Below are 17,143 nucleotides of genomic sequence, written 5' to 3' on the forward strand. Positions count from 1 at the left end.
CCCTCTGGAGCGCCAACGCCTCCCGTCTCCCGGGCAACGCCGCGCCCGCCCCCGCCATGGCGCCGGAGGAGCGCGTGGAGGCCTCGCGCCTGCTGCAGAGTTTCGAGCGCCGCTTCCTGGCCGCGCGCGCGCTGAGCTCCTTCCCCTGGCAGGCGGGCGCGGGCGGGCCGGTGGGCGCGGGCGGGCCGGTGGGCGGGCCGGTGGGCGCGGGCGGGCCGGTGGGCGGGCCGGTGGGCGCGGGCGGGGCCGCCCCTCCCTCCTCCGGCCGCGGCTCCTGCGCGGGTCCGGGCCCCGCGCGCGCCGACCGCCTCCCCCCGCCGCCCTCCGGGCGGGGCCTGCGGGCGACCGGGGTGTCCAGCCGCTCGCTCTCCACGCGGGGTCGGGGCCCGGGCGGCCCCCGCGCGTTTTCGTGGCTCTTTACAAGCCGCTTCTCCGGCCACCGAGGGGCCGCGCTGCCCGCACGGAAAGCCCCGCCCGGGCCGCGGAGACCCTCGGGGAGCGCGCGGGGGCCGCCCGCGCCGGGCCAGCGTCGCTCAGGACGGAGCCTCAGGGGCCCGGGACCGCGCGGTGGGTGGGCACGGCAGCCCGAGAGAGGGAGGCCGGGGTCCCCCTGCTCCGTGCGGGTCAGGCGCCCGAGCTCCCCGGGCCGCTGCCGCCTCCCGGGTGCTGCTTCCTCGCTCCCGCTCTTTCCTCCCCAAAGCACACTCGGCGTTTCGAGCTCTCCTCTCTGCTCGCAACGGAACTTTACATTTTTTAACCCAAAATGGGAACCTTTCTAACAGCCTCCGCAGGTCCCAGTGTCCACCGCACTGTTCACAAGGAATGAGCAGCCGCGTAGCGCTCAGGCCCGGGCGCACTTAGGCGGGACCAGCACCCAGAGAGGGGCGCGGCCGCTGTCATCTGGGCTTCACCACAAAGGGGTGACCAGAAGAGAGGTGCCGTCTGCAGGAAGGCCGGGCAGCCGCGGGCCCAAGGCTGTGGCACCTGCAGGCAGCCACTGTACCTCCCTGAGCCTTAGTTTTCTGAGTCCTAAAGCTTTGGGCTGTTGCCAGGATGAGGGAGCTCGCGGCAGCTGAGGCTCTTAGTGAGACAGCGAGCGTTACTAGTCCTTATAGCCTCACCCCGAATGTTTGCTGACGGCCTCCATGAGGCAGGACCAGAGGGCCACAGCTCATGTCCCGAGGAGGCCCTGTCCACATGGGAGCGCCAGAGACTAGACAGGCCAATGCACGCACGGGACAGCACAGGAGAGGCCGTGGCTGTAAAGGCAGAGCACAGAGAAGTGTGTCAACTCAACAGGAAGGCTGGCCAAGGGCAGTAGGGATGCCACTGGCCAGGGCAGGTGTTTGGGCGGCGGGAGCACAAAGGCCCTGAAGTTGGAGGAGGCAAGGGAGCTTTTCTGGTGTGGCCCGAGTGGAGGGAGCAGGTGGTGGGGCCGGGTTGCTGGCAGAGGATGTGAGCTAGAAGAGTCAGATCTGAGAGCCTGAGCTCACTGCTGATTCGCAGAGAGGACAGCAGAGTGGCCCTGGCAGTGCAGACAAGGCACGTCCTGTGTGTCCGTTTTAGCCAAGACACCACGTGCTGGCGCCCCTGTAATTCCTGATGACCACTTCAGCCACATGGCTTGTCTGTGGCCGACGGGGGCTGCGTAGCCAGAGCTCACACGAACCCAGAGCTTGTCTTGACATTCTTTCTGGGACTCCTCCGGGTGTCACCTGGCACTTCTGAAGGAAAGGAGTCCTGCCGCCTGTGTCTGCCACTAACAGTTAGACGGGTCGCAGGGAGACATCACTGAGCACTTTGCCAACATGTCCTGTTGCATGTTTAATGTTCCTGTGAAAATGCCCTTGACATTCTGCTCTCTCCTCTCCTCTCTCTCTGAACAGAGCCTGCATGCGAAATTAAGGGGCTTCTCAGGTTCTGAGCTGCTGCTGGATATTTTGCAGAAGGTAAGGACCCCAGACTCACTGGGCCACATCACCCCTCCTGACTCACCAGGAAGGCACAGCAGATGTCAGGAGCTATGCGTGTCCCGTAGAAAGAAACCATCCGGTTGACCCTGCATTTGGTGCGAGCACCTCGCAGCTCTGGCCCATGAGCTTTCTGAGAGGAACGTGGAACAGACCCAAGAGTGGTGTGGTTTAAATCATCCTCAGTGAGGTGGCAACTGTGGGAGACCATCTCAAATTTAAGAGCTGTGCAGTGATGTCCTTCATATTTTTTAAGGAAAAAATACAGAGCTGAGTCTTGCTCAGGCCTGTCTCTTTAGTTCTGGATGAGGTAGAGCACATTCTTTCTTTGCAAAGTTGGGATTCTGGAGCGCATCTGGGTGCAGTTATAGGCTGGACCCCCTAGTGCCAGGTCTGCAACCACCCCACCACACCCTGACCACGTGGATCTCGTACCAGTCACATGGCATCCCGTTCAAAACAGTGCGGTATTGGAATAAAAGAATATTGGCATAGAATTGAGAGCCCAGAAATAAGCCTATATGAGCTGTTAATCTACCACAAATCCAACGGGATACAATGGAGAAAGGAAAGTCTCTTCAGCGAATGTTGTTGGGGAAACTGGGCTGCCACATGCAAAAGAATCTCACACCATACTCAAACACTAACTGTGAATGGACTAAAGACTTGGATGTAGGACCTGAAACTTGGACGAAGCTACAAAGAAGACAACATGGCAAAACAGTCCATGAATTGGCCTCAGGGCTGTCTCTGAGGACTGGACTCTAAGGCAAGGAAGCAAAAGCAAAAATAAACAAGGGGGGGCTCCCTCACTCAAAAGCTTCTGCACGGTGAAAGAAACGACCATTAAAATGAAGACGGCCTTAATGAATGGGAGAAAATATGTGCACATCAGAATTATCAATTTGGACTTTGTTCAGCTACAGATAAAAAAAGGAGACAGGGGAGTGGGCCAGTGAACTCTGCAGTGTGTGCGTGCACCACCCTGGGGACATGACGGGGCTCAGGTCCCTGCTGCTGCTGCTGCTGCCCCTGCTGCTGGGCTGGGCCATTGGCCACCCTGCCCCCGGGAGAAAGAACTTCAACAAGCTGCTGGTGATTTCCTTCGACGGCTTCCGCTGGGACTATGACCAGGACGTGGACACCCCCAACATGGACCTCCTGGTTAAGGAGGGTGTGAAGGCCAAGTACCTTTCGCCACCGTTCGTTACGATGACCTCCCCATCCCACTTCACCACCATCACAGGTAAGCTCGCTCCCTGGGCTGAGAGCTGGCTGTCACACCCTGAGACAGGGGTGAGCTCCGGGCAGACCTCAGCAGCTCACACACCCCAGGATCACCCCTGGAAGAAGCACTAGCTCAGCCTCTCCCGAGATGACCAGGGCTGCTTCCAGAACCCCACCGGCTACAGAACCTGGGCTATAGGGCCACAGCCTCCTAAAGGATCTCTGATCCTCCATCCAACCCCCACCCTTCCAAAATGTCTGGTAATCTTTGTTTTTTAAGTAAACCATTAGAAGAATTTATTAAAGATAATAAAACAGTGGAGTTTAAAGAACTCAGTTGGATCAGGTAACTCCCCTGCTTAATACTAGAGAGCTGGAGGGACACCAGTGCTTCCCGAAGGGGATTCAGACATGGTCTCCTTGTAACCCAGAGGAGCCCCTATATGTGTTGATAGCATGTGCGCACATGTTTACACACATACATCTGTGTGCATGAGGTGGTGTGTATAAATACACCTGTGTTATATGTGCATGATGCATGTGCATGTACACCTGACATGCCTTTATATGCACTTACTTTCGCTTAGAGATGTGTCCAGAACAAGTCAGTGAAAGTGGTGCCTCCATGGGGCCTGGCGAGGAGACTGGACTGTGCATTGTGTGACCTTCTAGATCTTGGACTGTGCAGATGCATTCCTGATCAGTAACCAATGATGCAGCATCAGAGAACTCTCTTTACCCAAGTAGAAAAGGCATGAGTGTGCAGCCCTCTTATTTCAAACCGGACCTGCCATCTGTCACGCTGGGGCTCTGCTGCTGTTATAGGGCAGCCCCGATATTGAACGGGTTGCCTGGCTGTGGGTCCTCACCCACGCGCTTAAAAGGGACTTATGAATACTCCACTACAGGCACACACAAAAGGTTCATAAAAGGTTTATTTCCAAGGGAAAAGGAAATAAGGAAAATGTACAACTCAGGGAGAAAATAGGGAAATAAAGTCTTTAATGCGTCCTACCCGATCCGCCGACCTGGAAACCCAAAAAGCACTCTCAGAGCTGGCCGGACGCTGCAAGCTGGCCGAGAGCCAAAATGGGGGAACCCCTCCAACCCCACGTATCTGGCTTTATACCAACCTGGCTGCTTAACCCCACCCTCAGGTCCCAGCCACCTTCCCTTGGGTGGTGATGGGATTTGGAGCTCCCAGTGTCTTTGGCTTTGGCCTGGGGTGGGAGTGGAGTCCATGAAGCCTGTATGGAATTAGCTTTAGGACATCCTGTTCCCCATAACAATTCCACTGGAAAGCGGGTGTCTCCCCCTAGGCACCGCTGACCTCGGGGCCAGGTCTATCTCTGGGGTGGGCACCCCATGCACTCTGCAGTGTTGAGCAGCACCCCTGCCTTCCACCCGCTGTGGAAACAGAGCACCCCTCCTACCACTGTGATCACATGTCCCCAGATGGCGCTAGGGGACAATTAGCCACCACTGAGAACCACATTCCGGGGTTGAACCTGGTACCTGGCTAATGAAAATACTCAGCAGGCACCACAACTGACCCCCCTTCAATTCTCCTAGCAGCCATGTAAAGTGGGGCAGTTACCCTCTTGACGGTGGGACAGCCCAGGCTCACAGGACATGCAAAGCTGTCCCCAGCTGCCACACTCAGCCCTGGCTGATTCCAGACCCCAGGCCCTCTACCATGCCTCTAGCATGCCCACAGCCCCCAATGTCTGGTTTAATTAAGGATCATTTCAAGCCCCTTTCATTCTGCCCAATCTCAGCAATTCCAGGTAATGGTGCTAAGCCTGAATAAGCTGTATCACTGAAACAAAGGCCACCCAGGCCCAGAAAAGCCACTGGCATTTGTCTTCATGAACTGGGCCCAATCCGCCCTCTGTCTGCCTCCATGTAAAAAGAAGCATCCATAATAGAAAAAATAGTGGATAAAACTTGGTGTTGCCAATGCCCAAATATCTCATCAGATTCCAGGGTCAGGCCTGACACAGCTATGATAAAAGTGACTGTTGGCCGATGACTAATGAATGGGTGTTTGTAGGAACACCCCTGGGCTGCTGAACAGGGGGAGGGCGGTGATGGGATATCATGGTGATACCCCACCCCTCCCCAGCCAAGCCTCTGCCCAGAGTCCAGGGGGTGGAATGCCAGCAGGTCTCAGGCAGGGAGCAAGGATGGGCGGGCCCCAGGCCAGGCACAAAGGTCCATGGGTCAGCCTCCCTCAGAATTAGCTGACTTGGCTGCCCAACATAAATGGAACCTGTCCAGATGCTCGGGGACACCGGCAGGCTGGGAATTCTACCCACCACAAGGAGGGCGTCCATGCACTCACATAACCAGGGAGCTAGCAGCAGTCTTTGTTTAAAGGCACAGGTAACAGGGTGTGACACCCAGTGGGAGCTCCAGAATGGCCCCAGGTCTAACCCCTGATCCCCAGGTGACCCTGTCAGAGGGGCAACAGAGGTTTGTTCCCAGGCAAACCTGTGTGAAGCACGTAGCATGTGAGCAAACAACATGTGTGAGCGCACAGTGTATGTGAATGTGCATATACATTGGGTGTGCTACCTATATGTGTTGATGACATGTATGCACGTGTGTGTGATACGTGTGTGCATGGGGTGGTGTGTGAAAATACAAGTGTGCTGTGTTCGTGTGGCACGTGTGTGCAAAATACGCACTGTTGTGTGTATACTCATATGACGTGCCTTTATATGCACTTGCAATCTCTTAGAGATGCGTCCAGAAAAGAAATCGGTGAGACCGGTGCCAATCTGGCAGGTGGACAAGAATCAGCCTTCCTTTGAGACTACCAGTGTTAGTGCCTCAAAAAACAGGCTAGAGCCCCAGAGGAACTAGGCCAGCCAGGATGGTGGCGGAGGTGGTCGTTAAGTGAGCATCTGCTCAGGGGACTTATCCACACATCCCTGCTATACCCCCAGGTCGCTGGATTGAAGACCATGGAGTCATTCACAACTTGATGTTTGACGCGGAGAAGGGCTGGAAGTACGACCACAAGACCACACAGAACAAGACTGAGTGGTGGGACAACGGGGTGCTGCCCCTCTGGATCACAGCACAGAGACAGGTACGTCATGGCCCCGGGGGCCACTTCCAGCACCCCACCTCTCATTCTCATCCTCCTGTGGGTCAAAGCTCAGTGACCTGGGCAGGTGGTGCAGCCTGTGTCAGTGTGAACTGCGGAGCATGACGGTGCTGACTTACTTAGCGGAGCTGATTGAAGATGAATGGAGATAGGCATGACGCAGTGGGCACGGAGACTCACCCGCTGGGTCTCAGCTGTTAAGGATGAGCGGGTCTCCACGAGATGGCACCTCCAGGGCCCCCCAGAGGCCTGCACCCAGCAGCCCTACAAGATCTAATAAATTCCCGACTACGACTCAGGCACAGAAGCCTGAGGAATGAGGTTGACTGTTTAGCGCATCTTCGGACTGTGGAAAGCTCTGAAGAGAACTTTAGCTTGAAGGGTTCAGGGGCCATACATTATTGCTTTCAAAAGGCACAAGTCAAAGCTAACTGAGCTTCCCCAAAACTTTCTGGCTGTCTTTTTATTCCCACCACCATCCCTTATCTCCCTGACCCGTTCTCCCTCCCCCATGCCTCTTAAACTCAGGAGCCTCAACTTCATTTCACGATCACTTCATCTTCCGTATCCACTAGTTTTTATAATGACTTTGCTCTGTTGGCGCATCTGCTGGGGTTCCTTGTTCTGTCACGTATATGAAAACGTCCAGTATTTGCCTGTGTCATTCTGACCTGCTTTACAACACAGAAATCCTTCGAACTCCGTCCATTTTGCTGTAATGATCACGTTCCGTCTTTCTTCGTGGGCTAATAGTATTCCACTGGGCGGGCAGACGCTTCTTTATCCAGTCCTGCCTGCGGCACTTCGGCCATTTCCACGCCCTGGCTCCTGCAGACAGCGCCGCCAGAAACACTGCGGCCCCTGCGATATTCTAAGTTGATGCCTCCCCTTCTTTGGCTCGATGCCCAGGAGTGGGACTGCCAGATCACACGGCATTTCCGTGAGGGTGGTAAGGTCAACCCAGACCCCTTCCCAAAACGGCGGCCCCAGGTTACATTCCCGCCAACAATGGAGCAGGGTCCTCTTCTCTGCACCCTCTCCCGCGTGCTGTGGGGTCTTAGCGTGTGTGTCATTCTCACATGTGTGAGATGAGATGACACCTCCTATGAAATCATGAGATGTCTTCATCTTCCTTGTGAAGAGCGATGCTGAACCTTTTTCCCTACTTATATCCATCCACTGGCCTTATGCATCTCTGTCTGGAGATCCATCTGGAGTTTATTTTTCTGTCTGGAGTTCGAGAGTGATCCAGCTTCATTCTTTTACACGTGGCCGCCCATTTCTCCCCATACAGTTTGTTAAAGGGACTCTCCTTTGCATTGTTCGGTTGTGACTCTTTTATCATGAAATAAGCACTGGCTTTATTTCTGAGCTTTTGATTCTGTTCCATCGAATCATTTGTCTGTTTTTATTCCAATGCCATGTTGACTTAATGACTTGCTTTATGGTATAGTAAGGTCAGGTATCACGATGCCTCCCTTCTCATCTCCTGCTCGGGATTGTGCTTGCTATTCACCTTGTGTTTTTTCTATGAACTTTCAAAGTCATCGCTCAGAATAGACCTCCTTCTTCTCCCCAAGTCACCATCATTGCTCCATGCTGCCCCGGGCACTCCCCTCTGTGTTCCACCCGCCATGCATGTGGCATTCAGGGTGATGTGACCCAGCACACTGGCAGCAGGCAGTGGACCTAGACTCCTGGGGCAGGATCCCCGACAGCTCACCCTCTGCAGCTGGGCGACCTCAGCGACGACTTCCTCTCTCGCGTGAGTTGTCCCAGTGAGACTGCCCGTGTCCACGCTTTATGTAGCCCATGGGAGACCGACTCAGATAATGACCCTTTGCTGCTTAGAACGAAATGCTCAAAACTGTCAGTTACTCTATTTCACAGACGTGTAATCATTTTAGCCCTCCTTCAGCTGAAGGCCAGAACGAACCCATGGAACATACTGTGGGATGGATATGTTCTATGCTGCGCTGTCCAATCTGGAGGCCACTGGCCACGCCTGGTTGCTGAGTGCTTGAAATGTGGCTGCTGAGACTGAGGAGCTGAATTTTTAATTGTATTTAATTTCCAATTTAATTTAAATCTCAGTTTCAATCCTAATACCCCACGTGGCCAGGAGCTACCCCATAGACAACATAGCTCTAGGGGAATCACAGTGTATTCTTTTTTACTCTCACTGGGCTCTCGATCCTCCCCTGGTCAGGAGCTACACTGTGAGGCATAAACCATACCAGTATTTTACATCACCCCAGAAAATAACCTTCATGGCATAACCCATGTCCCAAACACTCTGCATATCTGAAAGTATGTCAATGGGTAGATGAGCCTTATGATTATGAACAGATGGGTAGAGTGGGGCACAGAGCAGAGCCATAACTTCTCAAAGTCACAAAGCAGCCAGAGACAGAGCTAGAATTTGAACTGGGGTCACAACTCTGAAACCTTAACCGTGACAGAGGCACTTCTGCCACCAGGGACCGCCCAGGTGAATCTTGCGCTCACCCGCTGCAGCATGGAGTGTCTCTTCCCTCATAGTCAATGCCTAGACAGGTCTGACCTTCTTTCCCTAAACCACTCATCCTTCCCATCCACGCACAACTGTGATGGACCCTTCACGGGCCTCACGAAATTATGGACATTCATTCTATCAGCTGACGAGAGACAAAATGCAAGAGCAAATGGAAACATGTCCTCCAGTGTTTGGTTCTACAGATCCTGGTGGATTCTCCCAGACCCAGTAGATAAGACGCTGCCCATCAGAAGTGCTAGTTTAGAAGAAACAACTTAAGAGTAACAGCCACATGGGTGCAGCACTCCACTAAGGGAGAATAAATAACCTAATGAAAGTAGTGATTTTCCAATTGCCACTGGAAACACTGATTATGCTAATTAAAGGGTAGACTGGTAAATATCCACTCCTTTGCATCCAATTAAGTGCTCAGATTGTTTCTAGAAATATTTCTTGAAAATAGCACTTTTGATTATCATGGGTCCCAAATAAACGAGTATGGGTGGGTGGGTGGGTGTGGTTGTGGTTGTGTGTACACGCGCGTACACACTCACATGCACATTTCTCTCCGGAGCTCATTTCATGGAGATGCACAATTCCTAAAATTCCTATGGGGCCAAATGAGAGAAATCATAGTCTCCTAGGACAGCAGCTTGCAACACCTTTCCAGGTAAGTGTGTGAAGCACCTAGCACAGGAAAACAAGGTGGGAAGGTCTGAAATTTCACAAGCAAACATCAGGAACTCACCTGAATATGCAGGGCTGCCTCCTCCCCCATGAAGTCAATGAAACCTTATCCGAAATAACAAAAGAGCCAAACTGTGCTCTACAAAATGTTCAAAGTTTCACCCTTTCACTCGGTTCCATAATTCAGGGCAAAGTCAATTCATATGTAAGGTAAACAAAGTGCCCTCTCTGAAAATGGAGAATTATATGGAATGCCAATCTGAAATACAAAAAGTAAATATTAGGGGATTTGCAAGTTAAAGCAACCATAGAGACTCTACTGTCAGAAAGGAAAGTGTGTTACCTGCAGAGGTGACAGGTAAGATGCTAGAACGAAAGGAGGAGTCTCTGGGACTATTTCCGGAAGTCAGCCAGGAGAACAGGATGGGTGTCTTACCCACAAAGGAGCTGAGATTCATGTATTTGCTCCACACATATCTGAGCCACGGTGAGCACCCACTCTGTGCCAGGCCAAAAAGCCAGGAAAAGGGTGGTCAGCATTATCAACACGGTCCCTGATCCCCTGATTCCAGAGGAAGGAAACAGACCACCAGTAAGTAAGCAAATGAGGATCATTTCAGCCGGGGGAAAATGCAAACTAGAGAAACTGAAACTGGATCACAATGTAGAAATGGCTGCTGGAGGCAGAAAGCCCAATGCTTGCCATAGAGCTATGGACAGCAGAGCTCTCGAGCCTTACAAAGTAGTCACTGCTGAGACTTCCATCTGAGGTCCTTTCCTAAAAGCAGAGCCTGAGGCGGGGATTCAGCACATGCAATGCACCGGGGGAGAGGCCAGCCTACCCCACAGGGAGCTCTGAAGCCTAAGCTGCTTCTCCAGGTAATCCCAGCTTGGCCAGTTAGTTGGTCTTGTGTCCTCCTGCCAGCCAGTCACTGGCCAGGGGCTGCTAGGGTTGCAGGTAGAACACGGGACACCTTTCAGGTGAGGCTGACAGACCACCTAGCTGTGGGTGATTTTTCAGAACAAGGGGCAAGTTGACAGTCACCAGCAGCCACCCCCAAAGCTGGGTCTGAGGGTCTGGTGGGACCCCAATAGCATCCCCTACAACTTCCAGATTGCTTTTGTGCTTCTCTCTCACACATGGGACATTTTGGCATCATTTTACACATATGTTCTCAACTTCACTTGTCATTTGTTCACTGAATGGCCAGCACACCAGGCAGTCATAACACAGCGCTTCATGGCTGGTCATGATCACACCAAATGGCTGAGTTCACACCATCACCAACTCTCATTTCAACAAAAGCTAGGGAACTTTAAAGTGTTTTCCAGAACATCCCAGTCTGGGTTGCACTGTAAGTTCACTGAACAGTTCTCAAGTCAATAGTTTGGCTGACACAAAGAAAAGGACTTGTTCCCCAAATACCAGACGAGTCACTCAGTAACCGAAACCCTGATGTGTGCCTAGTCTGTGACAGGTCTGGGATGAGGAATGACTTATAGCACCAGCAGCTTTGGGGAGATATGCCCATCTCAGCTTTACCGAGTGATGAGCAGACCTAGGACTCTTTTCTTTTCCTAGTAATTTTTTTTTTTTTTTTTTTTTTTTTTTTTATGGAGGCATGCTTTATTTATTTGTTTGCTGGTTTCTTTGTTTGTTTTTTGTTTATACATGCACTGGGTACAGTCAGAAGCGCGGGAGGGCGAGAGAATTCACCAGAGCCAGAGCGGGGAGCAGAGCAGGCAGAAGGACCGAAGTACACTGCTGAGGGGAGCAGCGGGCGGCAGGAGAGGTCTGCGCGCCATGTGGGACCCTCCTCCGGTGGCCGGGGAGCAGCCGGGGATCGAACCGGCGCCGCAGAGGCCGCGCGCAGCTTCGCAACCCAGCGCTCAACCGCTGCGCCACCGGGGAGGCCCTCTTTTCCTAGTAATTTTATGAAGGCTTTTCAAACACGACCGTTCTCCTGGGACTTAAATCGCTCCAGAGCATTTTCACTCATGCAGTCTCTTCTGTGGTTACAACTGCCACAACTCTGGTCTGAAAACTCAGTCAGTCCCACTGGCGGTAAGCTTTCAGCCCTCACAAGCACCCGGGGTATACTATCACCCCCGTCTTGCAGCTGAGCAAGCTGAGGTGGAGGGTTTGAGCAACGTGCCTCACCTGGCACAGAGTGCACTTTTACCACCGGGTTGTCCGGCCTCTGGGTGGCTTGTGGCTGAGAAGACCCTGTGCAGGGAGCAAGCTGGCAGTCTTCCATTCTGGCAAGCACCCTTATATTTCACAAGCCTTACATGGGCACTAGCAGTACAGCTTCTCCCATGCCCACAAGCCCCAGAAGAGGGCCAGAGATGGCATCTCCATGGCATCAGCTGAGACAAGAGCCCCAGGCTGACCCCTCTGCTGTGGACCAGGGATGCAGTGTCCTCTGATTGGCCAGATAGAGCCGCACCCCCCTGAAGCTAACACACCCTGCCTAGGCAGGGGAGAATCTCCAAGGGAGGTCAGGTCCTCTGAACACAGTCAAGGTGGAGATGCCGGGGCAGGCAGCATCCTGTGAACACAGCATCCTGTGTTCATACTAATGAATACCAGACCTCTGTTTTGTGGAGACTTGTTCTATCCGGACATAGACAAAAGAACCTACTATGTGCCAAACCACAACACCCGGCACTTAGTTATCTGCCTTAATCCTCACAAAGCTTCCGACAGGTTCTGGCAACTTACAGGTGGAAGCACTGAGATTAAAGAAGTCCCTTGCCTTCGCCCCATAGCTGACCCAGGAAGTACCGTCTACCTCCATGCTGAGGAACTTCCCCCGCCCCATCTGCCCCTCTAGAGCTCAGGTGCATCTTACAACTCGGGTGCTGCGGTTTAAAGGCCAGCATTTCTCTTCCAGGTATCACAGTACACAATGGCATGTCTTGCAGCTGACAGGTTTTAGCGGTGGGACTCAGTGACACCAGGAATAAAGGACAAAACTGGCAGCCCCAGCCACTGCTCCCTAGGGCCTCTGGACTGGGACAAGGCTGGTGACATGTCAGACTTGGCTGACTGGCAGAGAGACATGCCTGATGAAGAGCCCTGATCAAACTTTCTCTTGTGCTCGCAGGGGAGGAAGACAGCGTCCTTCCACTACCCCGGAAGTGGAGCGAAATATGACGGCGAGGCCATCCAGCGGGCACTAGTGGAGTCCTACACTCACCCCGACAGCAACGAGACGGAATGGAGAGAGAACATTGACATCGTCATGGGCTGGTTCGAGAAGGAAGACTTTGACTTCGTCACGCTGTACTACGGGGAGCCAGACAAGGTGGGGCACCGCTCTGGGCCTGAGACAGAGAATAGGAGGGTAATCATCCAGCAGATTGACAGAACCATCGGGTACCTGCTGGAGGCCATCAAGAGGCACGGCCTGACAGAGCGCCTCAATGTCATCATCATGTCAGACCATGGCATGACCACAATCAAAAAGCAGCCTGAAGTCACCGAGATCCTCTTGACCAACTACGTCAAGTACAGAGATCTGGTCAAGTTTGACCTTGTGGACTATGGCGGCTTAGGGATGATCCTGGCCAAACCGGGGCAAGAGGAAAATCTTTACCAGGCGCTGAAGAACGCGCACCCTCACCTCCACGTCTACAAGAAGGAGGAGTTTCCGGAGCACTTCCATTATGCCAAACACAAGCGGAACCTGCCCATCTTGATGTACACAGATCCCGGCTACAACATCAACGGGGTGAGTCGATTCTAAGCTGGGTGGAGTCGTCTGAGACCCCAGAGACAGCCACCAGGGAGGGACAGGTCTGGAAAAAATCAAAACAGAAGTGATCGCTTGATGTGCCCTGATCGCTGCTTTCAACATGTCCCCACCCCAACCCCACGGCCACCCCCAGCCCTGTCCTGGTCACCGTTGTGCAAAAATAGTGACAAACCCCCCTGACCAAGACTGAGAGCCAGCGTCGCTTGCAATCTAACATGAGTGCCTCCATTTTGTTTTCCCAAGCACCTGTAAGATGGAGCTTCTTATTTGGCCCCTTTTTTTTTAAAGATTTATTTATTTTATGCAGGAATTGGGGTACAGGCCAGAGAAACAAGGGGTGAGAGGATTTATTTATTTATTTTAAAGATTTATTTATACAAGCACTGGGTACAGTCAGAAGCGCAGGAGGGTGAGAGAATTCACCAGAGCCAGAGTGGGGAACAGAACAGGCAGACTGACAAAATACACTGCTGAGGGGAGCAGCGGGCACGACAGGAGAGGTCCGCGCACCATGTGGGACCCTTGCCGGTGGCTGGATCGAACCAGCGCTGCTAGGCTGCAGGCAACTTCGCAGCCCAGCGCTCAACCATTGTGCCACCAGGGGAGGCCCAAGGGGTGAGAGATTTACCAGAGACAGAGCAGGGAACAGATCTGCATGGACCAAAGTACACTGCTGAGGGAGCAGCTGGCGAGACAGGAGATGTCTGTCCCGCCATATGTGTTTCTCCCTGCCTGGCCAGGAATCTAACTTGTGCTGCAGTGGCTGCAGATTGTTTCATAGGTTGTGTCTTAACCCCTATGCCACCAGGAGGTATTTGCCCCATTTTTAAGGAGGAAGAAACCCACGTCAGAGAGAAGTGGTTTGGAATTAGAAGTAGAAAGCTGAGGTGTGACCCCACTGTCCTTAACTCCCCCTCCTCCCCCGCCCTCCCCCACAATGTACACCCACTTCTCTGCCCTCAGAAATTCTCTCGTCTCTGAACGGGAGCGTGTGCGACCAGGAACCTGCGGCAGCATTTGCTACTGCGTGACTCAGGGCAGGTTCCCGAATCTCTACACCTCCGGTTCCTCATCTGTAAAATGCGGGTGACAATGACAGTGCCCTGTTGGCTGCAGTGAAAGGATAAAAGGGGTAGGGGGAGTTAACATGTAATTTAAAAGCCTTCCGAACAGTTCACGGCACAGAGCAAGTTGCGCTGGAGAACGGTCACTGTCAGGGTGTCGTCTCCACGCTGTTGGGGTGTGTTTCCTATTCTCTTCCCTAAAGAGCTCCGGGTCCTTGCTCCTCGCACCGCCGCTGCGGAGACCCGCGTCCTCACGGTTACAAAGATTTCGTGGCTCTGACCAGCAACACACTCGGGGACAGTTTTCTTTCCACCATTTGGAATCTAAAATGGTCCTTTCGCTATTGTTATTTTTCAGCGACTCATCCTTTATGTCAACAAAGGCGACCACGGCTTTGACAACAACTTCATGGACATGAAGACCATATTCAGAGCTTTTGGGCCAGATTTCAAGAAGGGTTACCTGGCTGAGCCCTTTGACAGCATCCACATCTACCCACTCATGTGTCATCTCCTGGGGGTGACCCCTGAGCCCCATAATGGCTCCCTGGCCGTCACGCAGGGAATGCTCGTGGACCAGAATCCAGGTGTCACGCAGGGAATGCCCACGGACCAGAATCCAGGTGAGGCACAAAGCAACCGGCAGAAAATCACCAGGTGGCCTGTTCTGTGCTGAGATAGAGAAGAGTCAGAGGGTTCTCCGGAGGAGTGCAGGTCTGGCAGAGCAGGCCTGTTTTCCAACGCCTCAAACCCCTCCCATGCCACACCCTAACACAAGACAGTAACAGCTCTAAACTGAGGCAGGAACCCCTCAAGGGATGGGGACTTTTCAACAGTGCCTTTGGGGCAAATGGCAGACTCTCCAAGGTGGGTGATAATCCTTGCGCAGCTCAGAAATGGCGTGTGGCCTGCCCCCAGATGCCCCTTGCAGACCCACAGTCAGGCAGCCTTCCGCAGCTCCGTGCTGGCTGGAGCCCCGAGGAGGCTGTTCACACAAGCCTTCAGTCCCCTCAATGCTGAAAGGGGGAGCGGCGTGTCTGTAAAGGAGATTTCTAATTCTTCAAAACCCTAAACCCAGGCAATTTAAAACAAGAATGGTACCATCTCTGGGAATTTGGGTGGCTTATAAACCCCGACCAGCTTGTCTTCCACCTGAGAGCCTTGGTCACTGCCCGATGATTTCTGATTTCTCGCGTGCTGAGAGCAACAGGGCTCCATGGACAGGCAATGCACAGGACGCCTCTGGCAGCCTTCCCCAAGCCTCTGCCCACCATCTCCTGTGACCGAGCAGGCAGCAGGCAGTAGGCAGGCAGGCCCTTTGGCTGAGAGACAAGTAAACGTATAACCAGCTCAACCAACTCTTCAGGTTGGTTTAAGTTTCAGAGTTTGGCTGGGCCCAACCCAGCCCTTAGCCCAGTGGAGCCAAGGTGCCAGGTATTGATCAGCAGGATGCCGCACAAACCAATTTTCAGTAAATTAATTCTTTGAGCAAATTGGTCATTTGGCAAAGTGGTCATTAGACAGGTGGGTCATTTGGCAACTAGGCTGTTTAGAAAACCTGCTTTCAACGTGTCCTGCAGGATCCTTCCACGGCACACACTGTCCCGGGATCAGTGTGCATCTCATTTCCACGGTAAAGATTCACTAGCGCCTGCATGGGGGAATGACCCAGACACCTGGAGCGGCAGAACAGCCTCTTCCTGATCAGACTATTCAAAACCACCTGGTGTTTTAACAGGAGGGGGAACCACTTCGAAGACGCTGCATAACGCAGTGATCGGCCTCGGAACGGTCACAGCCGTGCTCCTGATTGTGTTTCTCTCTGCGGTCACGTACACTGCCATCCAGCGGAAAAAGACGTGAGTGCTTTTCCTGGGTTTCCTGGGGTCCTCCGTGTACACTCTCACGATCCATTTCTCCACCTCCTGCTGCCCTCTGCGGCCCCCTGGAAGCCCCGAAGCCTGGGCGGGTGTCCTGGGCCGGCTGCCTGGGTGCTCACCGGGACCCGGGTCAGAAGAGCCCCCGCCGGCTTTAATGACCTACTGCCACTGCCCTGAAACTTGGCTTTTGGAAAAAGGGCCCCACATTTCCACTTTGCACTGGGCCCCAAAAATCACACACCAGTTGTATTCGTTTTCTAGGATAGGCCTAACAAAAGACCACACCCTGGAGGGCGGAAAACAGCAGAAACGTGCTGTCTCCAAGATCTGGGGCTGCAAGTGCGCACTCGGGCGGGCGGCAGGCCCAGGCGCCCAGAAGCCTGGGAGGGAGGGTCCTGCCTTGCCCTTCTAGATTCTGGTGGTTGCTGGACATTGGGGGTTCTGCACCCAATTTTCAGCGTGAGGAGAGGGTTCCCCACACCTACAACCAACAATTCTCAGACACCACTGGGAGGGGAGCCGACAGTTCAACTCAATTCTGACACTGCCTGGAGACGGCAGCCCACCCCTCAGGCTGAGGCCAACAGGACTGCGCCCCCGCCCGCCGCCCTAGACACCCCTCACTGTCCAGCTCGTCACGGTTGTTCCCACGACCCTTCCTTGCGTTTGCCAGTTTGCTAGAGCAGGTGACAGAATTCACGGAGACGTTTGCTAGTCGTCAGGAAAGGCGTCGCTCGGCTCCGGCCGGGAGTGAGGATGGGGGCGTGGGGCTTTCATGTCCTCTCAGGCTCCCTTTCTCCCCAGTTCTGCTCACGGTCCCCAGCCCAGACCCCTCCCTCACTAAGCCGGTGTGGTGAGTGCAGCTGACCTGTCCCCTGGTCTCCCCGTCCACAGCGGCCGGACAAGCGACCAGCGCAGCCCAGC

General features: G+C 53.6%; 1 protein-coding gene across 1 annotated transcript in view; it reads left to right on the forward strand.

The window, feature by feature from the left end:
* Positions 1-605: 605 nt before the first annotated feature.
* The window catches only part of LOC119242366 (ectonucleotide pyrophosphatase/phosphodiesterase family member 7-like), a 17,149-nt gene continuing 611 nt past the window's right edge, over positions 606-17,143 (forward strand). Inside the window, exons 1-7 of the mRNA XM_037508085.2 lie at positions 606-1,282; positions 1,887-3,216; positions 6,149-6,294; positions 12,625-13,251; positions 14,698-14,962; positions 16,078-16,198; positions 17,114-17,141. Of these exons, the coding sequence (XP_037363982.1) occupies positions 2,964-3,216; positions 6,149-6,294; positions 12,625-13,251; positions 14,698-14,962; positions 16,078-16,198; positions 17,114-17,141 (1,440 nt within the window). The 5' untranslated portion in view covers positions 606-1,282; positions 1,887-2,963. The remainder of the gene's footprint in view (positions 1,283-1,886; positions 3,217-6,148; positions 6,295-12,624; positions 13,252-14,697; positions 14,963-16,077; positions 16,199-17,113; positions 17,142-17,143) is intronic.

The sequence above is a fragment of the Talpa occidentalis genome, unplaced genomic scaffold (assembly GCF_014898055.3).
Source record: "Talpa occidentalis isolate TD23 unplaced genomic scaffold, MPIMG_talOcc4v2.1 talOcc4.12, whole genome shotgun sequence".
In the NCBI taxonomy this organism is placed as follows: Eukaryota; Metazoa; Chordata; class Mammalia; order Eulipotyphla; family Talpidae; genus Talpa; species Talpa occidentalis.